The sequence below is a fragment of the Glandiceps talaboti genome, chromosome 11, assembly GCF_964340395.1.
Source record: "Glandiceps talaboti chromosome 11, keGlaTala1.1, whole genome shotgun sequence".
NCBI classification, from domain to species: domain Eukaryota; kingdom Metazoa; phylum Hemichordata; class Enteropneusta; family Spengelidae; genus Glandiceps; species Glandiceps talaboti.
The window spans coordinates 1488813-1502912 of NC_135559.1; the positions used below are offsets into that span (position 1 = coordinate 1488813).

At 37.1% G+C, this 14100-nt stretch overlaps 1 protein-coding gene across 1 annotated transcript in view; it reads left to right on the forward strand.

Moving 5' to 3' along the window:
- The window catches only part of LOC144442267 (uncharacterized), a 33090-nt gene that overhangs the window by 14048 nt on the left and 4942 nt on the right, over positions 1 to 14100 (forward strand). The window contains exons 4-14 of the mRNA XM_078131567.1: positions 3828 to 3970; positions 4645 to 4789; positions 5852 to 5952; positions 8591 to 8785; positions 9384 to 9578; positions 10406 to 10585; positions 10972 to 11076; positions 11660 to 11917; positions 12525 to 12656; positions 13276 to 13360; positions 13687 to 13845. Coding sequence (XP_077987693.1) covers positions 3828 to 3970; positions 4645 to 4789; positions 5852 to 5952; positions 8591 to 8785; positions 9384 to 9578; positions 10406 to 10585; positions 10972 to 11076; positions 11660 to 11917; positions 12525 to 12656; positions 13276 to 13360; positions 13687 to 13845 — 1698 coding nt within the window. The remainder of the gene's footprint in view (positions 1 to 3827; positions 3971 to 4644; positions 4790 to 5851; positions 5953 to 8590; positions 8786 to 9383; positions 9579 to 10405; positions 10586 to 10971; positions 11077 to 11659; positions 11918 to 12524; positions 12657 to 13275; positions 13361 to 13686; positions 13846 to 14100) is intronic.

Genomic DNA, 14100 nt, shown 5'->3' on the forward strand with positions numbered 1-14100 from the left:
GTTTTGTATCTAGAGACACAGTTCACATGTCTGTGCCAATGTTTATCAAATTTGATAAAGTATTTACTGTTTTGTATAGTATAATAAAAATGAATATTAATGTTACTAAAGTTTGATCACCTAATCATCAAGTCATAGAAAGTGTTTATTTGGTAAATCTACCTTTTTTCTTCTGTTTTTTTTGGAAGAGTAAGATTTTACACGCATGAGGAGATGTAGTGAAATTCACCCCAAGTATTCTACATGTTTCACCAGTAATAGTTTTTGAAGAGAAATTGTAACTTTGTTTATATAATTTTGTTAGTCAATTTGATGATAGATTTTGAAGAGAAACTATTTGGTGATGCAGTTTTGTTAGGCTTTTTGATATTAGTTTTTAAAGAGAAATTGTTAGCTTTGATTATGGGCCGGGTCACTTTAAAACTGATGCACAAGAAATGTAATTTCTTCGTTTTAGATTAATCCCCCCCCCCCAAACACACACACACACACACACACACACACACACACACACACACACACACACACACACACACACACACACACACACACACACACACACACACACACACACACACACACAAGCAAAGATGAAAAACATGTGCATACATACATCTATTTTACTAGAGATTCCTTGCAAATAAAAGTCATTAGAATTAAATACATTGCATCATTTCTATGGTTTTAGATCTCTGGAGAGAAAAGAAGAAATTGTGCACTCATGATTTGTGTAATATTGCAATTACTCATTAATCTTTTTTGACAGTGAAACCTGTGTAGTGTGTTGAAGACATTTCCGTTTTAATTATCAATACCAGAAAGTATTCTAACGTTACAGTCTTCCTGAACTAATTATTTTGTGACAGAGTTTGCCTTCTTTACTCTGCATGTCTAAAAAAACAATGGTAGACGGAAGTTTTACACAGAAATGACATGACATAGTAACCATGACAATGTAAAACAAATAGTGAATTGAACACTTGAAGGAAAGAATTTGTCGTTCACTAAATTTGGCATATTGGTGTTGTGTCTGTCTGTGTTTGTGTCTGTCTTTTTGATATTCATGTACATTAATACTCAGGAATACCTCATGACTTCACTATGTTTGATAAAAAAAAAGCTTGTATGTCAAAAAGAGTTTATTGGTTTCATTCAATTTTGTATGTAAAATGATATGAGGGGATTCTGCTAAGACCTCTGAATCCAAACAGTTGTTATACCAGCAAAAGAGGAGACCCTATCTCATACCAACCGAATCGCATACAATAAATATGTCTATAATACATGCAGACGGCAGTTTGTTTTATGATATTGCTACAACCTGATCAAAATAATTGGTTTTAAGAAATGAAATTATACTTTTAAGAATTGTAAGCATAATTTTGAAAATTATAGAAATACATTAGTGTATTGTGTGCTAAAATTGAAGCAAGCTCTTACCAGACCAGTTCCCAACAATAATTGGTGATTTTTCTAACATCTTCCAACCAGAGAAGTCAAGTAGTACCCTTTCTCATACCTTATAAACACAAAAATCCTCCTCGTTTCTAGTGGACCCTCCCCTATTAGAGTTGCCTCCACCACCACTATCCTGCCAATCCCCACCTCCCATCCTGGGATAGCAATCATTATCAATTACAGAAATACAAAAAAAAAGTACCAGAAAGAAGTTCTCTGTCAACTAATGGGATAATTATTTGATGGATACACTATCATACAGTTTGTAGCTTGTAGGCCTAGAATATACATATATGACTTTATTCCCAGATACAAAATATAACACAAGTCAGTAAAGAGAGTATGATTACATATATAAATAGGAAAGGGATTATAAGATAGTTGTCTGCCAACTAATCTATAGTCCAACCCTGCCAATAGTTGTCTGCCAACTAATCTATAGTCCAACCCTGCCAATAGTTGCCTGTCAACTAATCTATAGTCCAACCCTGCCAATAGTTGCCTGTCAACTAATCTAATCCAACCCTGCCAATAGTTGTCTGTCAACAAATCTATAGTCCAATCCTGCCAATAGTTGCCTGTCAACTAATCTATAGTCCAACCCTGCCAATAGTTGCCTGTCAACTAATCTAATCCAACCCTGCCAATAGTTGTCTGTCAACAAATCTATAGTCCAATCCTGCCAATAGTTGCCTGTCAACTAATCTATAGTCCAACCCTGCCAATAGTTGCCTGTCAACTAATCTATAGTCCAACCCTGCCAATAGTTGTTTGCCAACTAATCTATAGTCCAACCCTGCCAATAGTTGCCTGTCAACTAATCTATAGTCCAACCCTGCCAATAGTTGCCTGTCAACTAATCTAATCCAACCCTGCCAATAGTTGTCTGTCAACAAATCTATAGTCCAATCCTGCCAATAGTTGCCTGTCAACTAATCTATAGTCCAACCCTGCCAATAGTTGCCTGTCAACTAATCTAATCCAACCCTGCCAATAGTTGCCTGTCAACTAATCTATAGTCCAACCCTGCCAATAGTTGCCTGTCAACTAATCTAATCCAACCCTGCCAATAGTTGTCTGTCAACAAATCTATAGTCCAATCCTGCCAATATTTGCCTGTCAACTAATCTATAGTCCAACCCTGCCAATAGTTGTCTGTCAACTAATCTATAGTCCAACCCTGCCAATAGTTGCCTGTCAACTAATCTAATCCAACCCTGCCAATAGTTGTGTGTCAACAAATCTATAGTCCAATCCTGCCAATAGTTGCCTGTCAACTAATCTATAGTCCAACCCTGCCAATAGTTGCCTGTCAACTAATCTATAGTCCAACCCTGCCAATAGTTGCCTGTCAACTAATCTAATCCAACCCTGCCAATAGTTGTCTGTCAACAAATCTATAGTCCAATCCTGCCAATAGTTGTCTGTCAACTAATCTATAGTCCAACCCCTCCAATAGTTGTCTGTCAACTAATCTATAGTCCAACCCTGCCAATAGTTATCTGCCAACAAATCTATAGTCCAACCCTGCCAATAGTTGTCTGTCAACTAATCTATAGTCCAACCCTGCCAATAGTTGTCTGTCAACTAATCTATAGTCCAACCCCACCAATAGTTGTCTGTCAACTAATCTATAGTCCAACCCTGCCAATAGTTGTCTGCCAACTAATCTAGTCCAACCCTGCCAATAGTTGTCTGTCAACTAATCTAGTCCAACCCCGCCAATACATGTGATGATAGTCAGAATAGAAATAGTATCTGGGCATTTTCACTGTTCCTTTGTATTTCTTACATTTTCAGAACTTCCACAAATGATTAATTTTTTATCTTGAAGACTGACATAGATGACATAATAGTTGTCAAGCAACAAGATACTCTAATTTGCCTCCAGCTATATTCTCATAATACTTGCAGCACATTTATATTTTGTTTTCAATCCAATCAGAATAATAGAAGTTTGATTTTGCTACCAAATCAGATATAGGTAGAGATACATTATGTAATCCTAAACCCTGTCATTAGAAATTGTAAATTGGAAGATATGAATTTTTTGTTTTGCAGATACCATAAATCCACTTTGTATGTTATTATATAGCTTGTGTTACACAACCAAGGGTTCAAATTACTTTACTAGTAAAGTTTCATCTGCTCAGGTGGACAGGCTTTTGTCCAACTGTCTGTTTTCTGGCTTTGCTGCTAGGTGATGCTGTGGTAATGACGTAAAGATGATATGGTTACCTGCCCTCGTGTCCCTGTTCTTGGTATAACTGCATGATTTCTCTTATGATGTGGATGTGGCTCTGCTAAGATAGTAATTTCCCCATGTTTTATTTGTAACTGTGTTTGGTTTTTGTCTTTGATACTTACAGTGCAATCAGAGAGTAAAGGTGAGAAAGTTCCTGCTGGGTCAAAATTGCGGAGGTCAAGAAGACCCCGACCTATGTCAGATCTAGGTCATATTGATATGCAAGATATTGACAAGTTTGTCCAGCAGCAGCAACAACGGCGTTATGTAAGTTGACTGTTTATAATTACTATACACGCATAAATGTATGTATGTACAAGTCTTATGGAAATGATGTTGTTAAAGCTACAGCAGCCAATAAGTGTGACTTGAGGTGATTTTTAGTACAAATGAACCAAAGTTTAGTAGTAATGATCAAGTCTGTCTGTGTGTGTATGTGTGTGTGTCTGTATGTGTCTGTCTGTCTGTCTGTCTGTCTGTCTGTCTGTCTGTCTGTCTGTCTCTGTCTGCATGTATGTCTGTGTGTATCTCTGTGTTTATGTCTGTCTGTGTCTTTGTGTGTATGTATGTATGTATGTATGTATGTATGTATGTGTGTGTGTATGTATGTATGTATGTATGCATGCATGCATGTATGTATGTATGTATGTATGTTTGTGTGTGTGTGAGAGTGTGTGTGTGTGTGTGTGTGTGTGTGTGTGTGTGTGTGTGTGTGTGTGTGTGTGCGTGCGTGTGCGTGCATGTGCACATGTGCATGTAAATAAGGTAAATATGATTGCCATCAAACCGGGCTATTACTAAATCTATATTGATATAGTATAATACCATTGCACCCAATTATTGTAATTTATATATTAGTGCCATTATAGCTTATTGTGACATAAAAATATAGATATGTTTGTGTAATTATGATGTCTGTGTATGTGTGATATTTTTTGTAGTCTGGACAAAGTCAGAATGATATCCAATCTGTGGTAGGCCAGCAGGCTGCAGCAGTCATTGCAACTAGTCAAGAATATATGCATAGATCAGTTAGTACACCGACAGACCTGGATGACCTTATGAGTAGCCGTATACTTAGTACAGGTAAGAACACTTTACTTCATCCTTTTGACTCTCTCTATATATCAGGTGTGGTCTGTCTCCTGATGAGACGTAGTGATTCTGTAGATGTTGTGTTATCATCAACTCTTGTATTTTGGTAAACAAAATGTCAATAAAAAACAAGACAGCTGACATGAATAACCTTAACAAATTGTTAAATATACAATACCACATCTCTCTGAAATATACAATACCACAACTCTCTGAAATATACAATACCACATCTCTCTGAAATATACAATACCACAACTCTCTGAAATATACAATACCACATCTCTCTGAAATATACAATACCACAACTCTCTGAAATATACAATACCACAACTCTCTGAAATATACAATACCACAACTCTCTGAAATATACAATACCACAGCTCTCTGAAATATACAAAACCACAACTCTCTGAAATAAACAATACCACAACTCTCTGAAATAAACAGTACCACAATTCTTTGAAATAAACAATACCACTGTGACAACTCTCTGAAATAAACAATACCACAACTCTTTGAAATATACAAATGTACAATACCACAATTCTCTCAGTACCTACACAAGCACAATAAGTGTGTGAATGTGCTGGAATATCACTGAATATTTTGTCTATCATACAGGTTATATGACTGAATATTTTGTCTATCATACAGGTTATATGACTGAATATTTTGTCTATCATACAGGTTATATGACTGAATATTTTGTCTATCATACAGGTTATATCACTGAATATTTTGTCTACCATACAGGTTATATGACTGAATATTTTGTCTACCATACAGGTTATATGACTGAATATTTTGTCTACCATACAGGTTATATGACTGAATATTTTGTCTACCATACAGGTTATATGACTGAATATTTTGTCTACCATACAGGTTATATGACTGAATATTTTGTCTACCATACAGGTTATATGACTGAATATTTTGTCTACCATACAGGTTATATCACTGAATATTTTGTCTACCATACAGGTTATATGACTGAATATTTTGTCTACCATACAGGTTATATGACTGAATATTTTGTCTACCATACAGGTTCTCATCTAACAGATGAAGATTCAAGTAGCGGTGAAGACATCACTAGTCCTGCCTATGGTTCAAGTGATGTACAATCAAGATATGCAACATATGCAAGAGTAAGTACAAATATGTCAGGATGAAATAAGATAGGACTCATACTTCACACACCATGGTTGACTAAAACAAAACACAGTTTACCCTTGCACTCATACTTCAGACACCATGGTTGACAAAAAACAAAACACAGTTTACCCTTGCTATGTCATGATATCAATCAGTAAGTTGTAACTCAGTTGTTAAGGACTACTTCCATGGGGCTATGGAAATAATGCTAAGGGTCAGACTTACTAGGAGGGGGCTATGGAACTAAGGCTGATGGTCCCTACTTACTAAGAGGGGGGTTTGGGACTAAGTCTGATGGTCAATACTTCCATGGAGGGGTGGGGCTATGGAACTAAGGCTGAGGGTTGCTGCATACTAGGGGTAGGAGCTATGGAAATTAGGGTGAGGGTTGCTACGTACTGGGGGGGGGGGGGCTATGGAAATAAGGGTGAGGGTTGCTACGTACTGGGGCCATGGAGCTAAGACAAATTATGGAAATTGGAAATACTAACAGTACATGTAGTGTCTGTATTGACATATTAACTTTCTCCTGCTATGTCTATCAATGGACCATTCCATTCTTTGAAAGGTGTGTAACAGTTAGTTTAATGCTTAGAGCACTAGTGTGCCCTGATGCTTAGAGTGCCAATGTGCCCTAATGATTAGAGCCCCAATGTGCTCTGATGCTTAGAGCACCAATGTGTCCTATAATATTAAAACATGTTTGTTGTGTGTCAAAATGATAAAACTTGGCTTTCATGTGGGCCACCTTCCAGCAAGAGATAGGAGAACACCAAATTTAGGTGGGTCACAAGAAACTGCTGTCAGTCAGTGCATCAAATTGGCTAAGTTAGAGGGCACACTGGAGAGCGCCCTCTATGGTTAGAGCTGGATAACTGTTGCTTGTAATACCATGACTTTACTAATATGTTAACTAAAACAGTCAAAATTTCTTTAACACCCTGCTGACAAATTAACTGTTGAATTTAACCTCTAACCATGCAACTCCAGTTGATGAGATAACAATTGAGTAATACATGTCCATCATTTAGTGAGATATGACATAATGTCCATCATTTAGTGAGATATGACATAATGTCCATCATTTAGTGAGATATGACATAACGTCCATCATTTAGTGAGATATGACATAACGTCCATCATTTAGTGAGATATGACATAACGTCCATCATTTAGTGAGATATGACATAATGTCCATCATTTAGTGAGATATGACATAATGTCCATCATTTAGTGAGATATGACATAATGTCCATTTAGTGAGATATGACATAATGTCCATTTAGTCAGAAATGACATGATGACCAAGACACAATCAGATTCTCATAACTGTAGGAATGGATATATTTTTTGCTGGTATACCATCTTTTATTCAATGCCAATAAGTGTGTGTGTGTGTGTGTGTGTGTGTGTGTGTGTGTGTGTGTGTGTGTGTGTGTGTGTGTGTGTGTGTGTGTGTGTGTGTGTGTGTGTGTGTGCATGTGCATGTGTGTATGCTTGTGTATGTGTGTGCATGTATACATGTGTTTGTGTGTGTGTGTGTGTGTGTGTGTGTGTGTGTGTGTGTGTGTGTGTGTGTGTGTGTGTGTGTGTGTGTAACTAGCAAGACTTGGCTAACTCATCAGTTTACCATCCTATTCAGTGTCAAACACTATAATATATATGTGTGTATGATCTAGACTTGGCTAACTCATTGGTTTAGACATCATCCAGTAATGAAGACACCACCACCACCACCATCACCAACATCGTGTATGTTGCACAACTAATACTCTCACCAATAAACATACAGCGTGTGACTGTAGTAGAGTGTTTCTACACACTAAGCATTGAGATCTACGCATGGCTACAGCATGGTTGTATCAATGCTATACCAATGCTCAAATTGAGCTTCCTTGCTGTAGACATGTGAAGACTCTCCATTTCAGCACCACCACTGACAGACAGATGCACCTCCAGATATCTGGTCATCATCAGCATCTTCATCAATTCCATCATCAACATCTACAGTATCTTTTACTAGATAACTCTAGATAATTATGCACTGACTAAACCCAAGATGGATTTTCTGTAACTGGTGTTAGTTTTGGGAGCAGGGTGATTTTTCTCGAGATTATTCATAATTTAAGATTCGCACATCTTTATTATGCACATTTCCCCCCCCCCCTCTCTCTGTCGCTCTCTCTCTCTCTCTCTCTCTCTCTCTCTCTCTCTCTCTCTCTCTCTCTCTCTCTCTCTCTCTCTCTCTCTCTCTCTCTCTCTCTCTCTCTCTCTCTCTCTCTCTCTCTCTCTCTCTCTCTCTCTCTCTCTCTCTCTCTCTCTCTCTCTTTCTCTCTCGCTCTCGCTCTCTCTCGCTCTCTCACTATCTCTCTCTCTCGCTCTTTCTCACTCTCTCTCGCTCGCTCTCTCACTCTCTCTCTCGCTCGCTCTCTCTCGCTCTCTCTCTCTCTCGCTCGCTCTCTCACTCTCTCTCGCTCTCTCTCTCTCTCTCAACTGTGTTCATGACTTAAATTTATAATGAAAATTTGACTATTTACTGAAATCAAAGGCACTGTAAATGTAAGTTTTGTATATTGTGAATCTGGTGTAGTATGACCAGTTAGTGATAAAGAAATGTCTATTTGTCTATAGCATTACAACAGGGAGGAAGACTATGATGATACCCTGACATATGCTGAAGCTCTGTGGGATCATGTGACCATGGATGAAGACGAGGTGGCATTCAAGGCTGGTGATGTGATTGAAGTGACGGATATGATGGATAAAGATTGGTGGTGGGGACGGATACAGGATAGGGAAGGATGGTTTCCAGCGTCATTTGTTAGGGTAAGTTTCTCCATTAAAGGGAGGGGCAATGTAAAGATGTGCTGTGACAATTGTATGTACTCATATAGTGGGTAGAGGGGATTGATCATTCAGGGGAAGGGGGGGGTGCATGTATAAATGTGTACATGCATGTATACATACATATATACAGACAGAAAGACAGACACACATACATACATACATACATGCATGCATACATACATACATACATACATACATACATACATACATACATACATACATACATACATACATACATACATGCATACATGCATGCATGCATGCATGCATACATACATACATACATACATACATACATACATACATACATACATACATAGACAGACAGACAGACAGACAGACAGACAGACAGACAGAAATGAAGATGGAAATGTGCATACTACCTTATATAAACTGACATGGTCTCTCTTCCCTTTATATGCACATTCGCCACAACTCCAACAGAACACTGACAGAATCTGACAGAGTAAAGAAAGACTTCCAAAAAAAATTATGGCTGTGAGTGCCAAAAAAATGTTTCCCAAATACATGTATATAATAAATTGATTGTAATAATCATTACTGTGTTTGTCAACAGCTTCGTGTTAACCAGAGTGACACTGTTGAAGAATGTGTAGCCAAAATTAAAGATGGCACTCTGTCATTGACATCACAGAAGATGAAAAAACTTAGTATTAGTTTTCTTAGCAAAGATCAAGTCCGTTCTAATGTCATCAATGAAATTATTAGCACAGAGAAAGTCTATGTCAAACATCTAAGGGATGTATGTGAGGTAAGTTATTTTTACAACAATATTAACTTTTTAAGATTTGATTAGTTGGTGATGGATTAACTCGTCCCAATTTCAACTTGTCCCAATTTTAGTAGATTGAATTTGTGGGCTAATTTCTTGTTTTTATTTTTCATTTGTGTTCAACATCAAGAGTCAGGTTTTCTTACCAAAACGATGGAGGGACATATTAAAACCAAATTGAAAGTCAAGTGACCGTATGGTGTTTTTACATCTACTGTAACATCTTTTATAACTAAAAATCAGGAAACGCAATCGTGGCCACATCACACTAATCCTAATGTAACTTCCAGGAATTGATCCAACCAAACTTTGCACTTTGCTTTTTTTGATCAAATGGAAATCAAGATGAACGATGGGCACAAACAGTTGGGGAATAATACCTTGTTTTATTAATGTGTATTTTGCATGTAGTCATCTATCAATGCATTCCCGATTTTCGTAAATGCACTTGTAAATCTTATTGCAAAGATCTGCAAAATGTTTTTGATTTTTGAAAGGGATTTTGGTGAAGACACAGCCCCCTAGGTGAAAACACAGCCCCTTTTGGTGAAAACACAGCCCCTTTTGGTGAATACACAGCCCCTAGGTGAATACACAGCCCCTAGGTGAATACCCAGCCTCCTAGGTGAATACACAGTCCCTAGGTGAATACCCAGCCCCCTAGGTGAATACACAAGCCCCCCCCCCCCCCCCCCCCCCCCCCGAATACATTATATATAGGTTACCATGAATTAAGTATATCATGGAACCACAACAAATCTATTGTAGTATGCATGATATGATTTCTATGTTACTTTGTCTTACAGGGCTATGTTAGACAGTGCCATAAACGACCCGAGATGTTCTCTCCTGAAATCACAGCTAAGATTTTTGGCAACATAGAAGAGATTTATTTATTTCAAAATAAATTTGTCAAGAAACTCCAGTCTTGTATCAACCATGGTATTCCTCATCTTAGTGAAATTGGACACTGTTTCCTGGACAACGTAAGTAATGTATTGTCTTTAGGGAAGTTGGACACTGTTTCCTATTTTAAACAGACTGGAGGTGGAGTTCTGGTTTGACGTTTACATATCATATCAGTCCTAGAAACATGAGAATGATGACAGCCTGTCAATTTGTGATGGATTACTACTGACATGTGCTGTTCCCGCTTCGCCCACTATGGGATAGAACCACAATTAACACCTTTCATCAGGGCATTGACTAGACTGGGATAGAGATGAAGTTTTTAATACGTAATACTGTCCCTGTCTTGAACTAGACTATTACTACAGATAAAGTATATGTCGGTTTAACTACTGCATGTGTTGTATATTTCTTTGTTATCTTAGATGACTACAATCTAAAAACCTTATCTTATTTTTTACAGAGACAAGAATTCTGTATCTACTCAACATATTGCAATAATCACCCTTCTGCAATGCTTGTACTCAAAGAACTTTATGAAAACAGGAAATATAGACATTTCTTTGAGGTAGGTAAGAATTAGAAGCACATGTATGTAATGTAGCAGTCATTAATTGCATAGTTGTATTCATATAGTATTATTAACATTGCCATAGGAACTTTATGAAAACAAAAACAGGTATGACTATTTGATGTCCACATGGTGGCACTGTAGTTCATTTCATTTCAACAAAATGCAGCATGAAACTGTTCATTCAATCTAGCTATCTGAAAGTGTAGCATGTTCAGTTTCATAATGGTTTCTGTGTGGTTGTATCAAACAGAGCCACTGAATGGTTTCTGTGTGGTTGTATCAAACAGAGCCACTGAATGGTTTCTGTGTGGTTGTACCAAACAGAGCCAGCAAACACGAACATGAACCATGCTGTAATATGTCCTGTTGTTGTTTTTAGCTTTACTATATTGTTTTACCATGCTTTTAAATCTATTTTATGTACAGCACTTTTGAATATTAATAAAGAGAAAAGGTGCTTTAGAAGATAAATAAACTTTAAACTTTAAGATACCCTAACTCCCTGTGTATTGTACTGATTACTACTCCGATGCAATATCATATCATATTAATTTGTGTTGATTTCTCATTTACACAGGCTTGTAGATTACTGCAAGAAATGATTGAAATCTCATTGGACGGTTTCTTACTTACACCGGTACAAAAGATATGCAAATATCCCCTACAACTGGCTGAATTACTGAAATATACAAAACCAGAACACAAAGACTATGCACCTCTCAAAGCAGCCCTTGAAGAAATGAAAAATGTGGCATCCTTGATAAATGAACAGAAACGGAGACTTGAAAGTGTACATACCATTGCAAAATGGCAGCTGTCAATAGAAGGATGGGAGGTGAGTATTGACCATTGCTATTGGTGAATGAAACTCTCTGGAGTGATTGCCAGCCAATGAAAATGGATAAAACAAATGGAATGTGTACTTGCTTTGATGAAAGATTGAGTCAAGAAAACACAACGAACCAACAAAATATCTTTTAGGTTAGGGTTAGTTGTGTTTTGTGAGTTGGTTTTTATTAGAAATAACTATTGTGCCAGTGATGGAGAACAATACGAAAGGAGGCCCAAAAGAAGTAACTTTCTCAAATGTTCATGTTGACTACAAGACATTGATGGTATTCAACTGATACTTGATATTTCAATCATAATTAGTACATGTACATGTAATCATGAACATCTTGCATTCAGCACAGCTTTAGAATTGCTATAGGAAACCTATGTGAATTATAAAAGTTCTTATCAACTTTCTGTCCAGGTGATGATTTTTAGTATGTACTGGTACATGTATTTGATAGCAACTGACAGGGTTAATGCCTGTAACAGTAAAGCTTAGACTGAGCTCCATGTTAACATGAGCTAGCAAATTGCTAAGGGATTCTTCAGCATATTGTACATCCCTTACTATACCTATGTTAATCTTATCCCATTAATTCTGTGTTTAGGGTGATGATCTCCTAGAACACAGTTCAATACTTATACAAAGTGGTGAAGTTACAAAGATCTCTAAAGGACTTGGACGTGCTAAAGTTAGACAAGTCTTTCTCTTTGACCACCAACTGGTTTTATGTAAGAGGGTAAGTTTCTATAAAAATTGGATTTTCTCAAACTACTTTCATTCATTTTGTCATTTCCTTGTCAGCTTTGTGTTACAGTTACACTTCTTCACACTTTTCATCAACAAATTTTGATTTTTGTAATTTTTTTCATCTTTAGACGCATGGCAAATAATAGCAAATGTTTCCTATAAACGGTTAACGTAGATATTTCACCACAATAAAATTTTGTAATCTTCAACTACATGTAGTTCCAAAAGATTAATTTTCACAAGTTAATGGCATACATGGCAGGGATGAACAAATCATTTTGTGAACTGGTGGTCCCGGCACCAGTGCCTTAAAAAATCCAGTGGTCCTGCTGAAAGAATTAGTGGTCCAAGGTCCCGCTAATGTGAAACATTAAATCTTACCTATGAATCTGTATATTCAGACGACTTTTTAACATAGTTATTAACAGTAAGGTACTGGTCCAACGGACCAGACAAGGTGAAATTTGTGTAGTCCACCCAAAAAAATCAATAGTCCCGGACCCAGGACCAGTGGATTTGTTCACCCCTGCATGGATCTTATCAGAAAACTGTCCTTTCACACAACGACTGCATATCTTACAGAAATGATTTGTGTATTTATATTGTAGGATATCTTAAATAGGAATAGATTTACTTATGCTGGAAGAGTTTACATTGACCAGATTTTACTTGAAGATATGGAAGATGGCAAAGGTATGTACTATAACTAAATTGAACCAAGAATCCCAGTTGGTGTGTCTCAAGCCAGTTTGTCTATTTATTACAGTATACCGTAATCTTTCACTCCTGGTGTTGAATTAGAAACAAATTGTTGACAAGACCAAGACTGGCTAGCGTACTAGACAAACTAGTTATATGTTACACACCTATGCAGTAAAGTAACAATGTCTATAAAAACTGTGAAGTCAGTGCATGGCAGGTAAACTACTGAGAAGTTTAAAACTACTATAAACTATGATTCTAGAGCCAGAAAACAACGCTTTTGGTTGACTTGAATTTTGGTCTTTATTGTATTGTAGACAACACATGGGGTATCAATGTGAAAAATGCATTCCAGCTACACAACAAAATTGGTGATAAGTGGCATATCATCGCAGTCAAGAGTAAAGATGAAAAAGAAAAATGGATCAAAGCATTCAACGATGAACGGAAACTGGTCAGAGAAGATCGCAAAAATGGTAAGAAATGAAAATGTACACATGGTGATGATAGTTGTTCCTTATGATAGGGTTTGATTAAATTTACCACGCTGTAAGTAAGAAGAGAGTCGTTCAGTTTGACTCTACCCAAAAACACAGGTTTTCTTCTCGGGTACTCCGGTTTCCTCCTGCATTAACACTGAACCCATGAGGGATGGCCCTCACTGGACCTCTTGGGAGACAAGTGTTTATACACTTAAAGAACTATCCAGTATAAATAAAGATTATTATTAT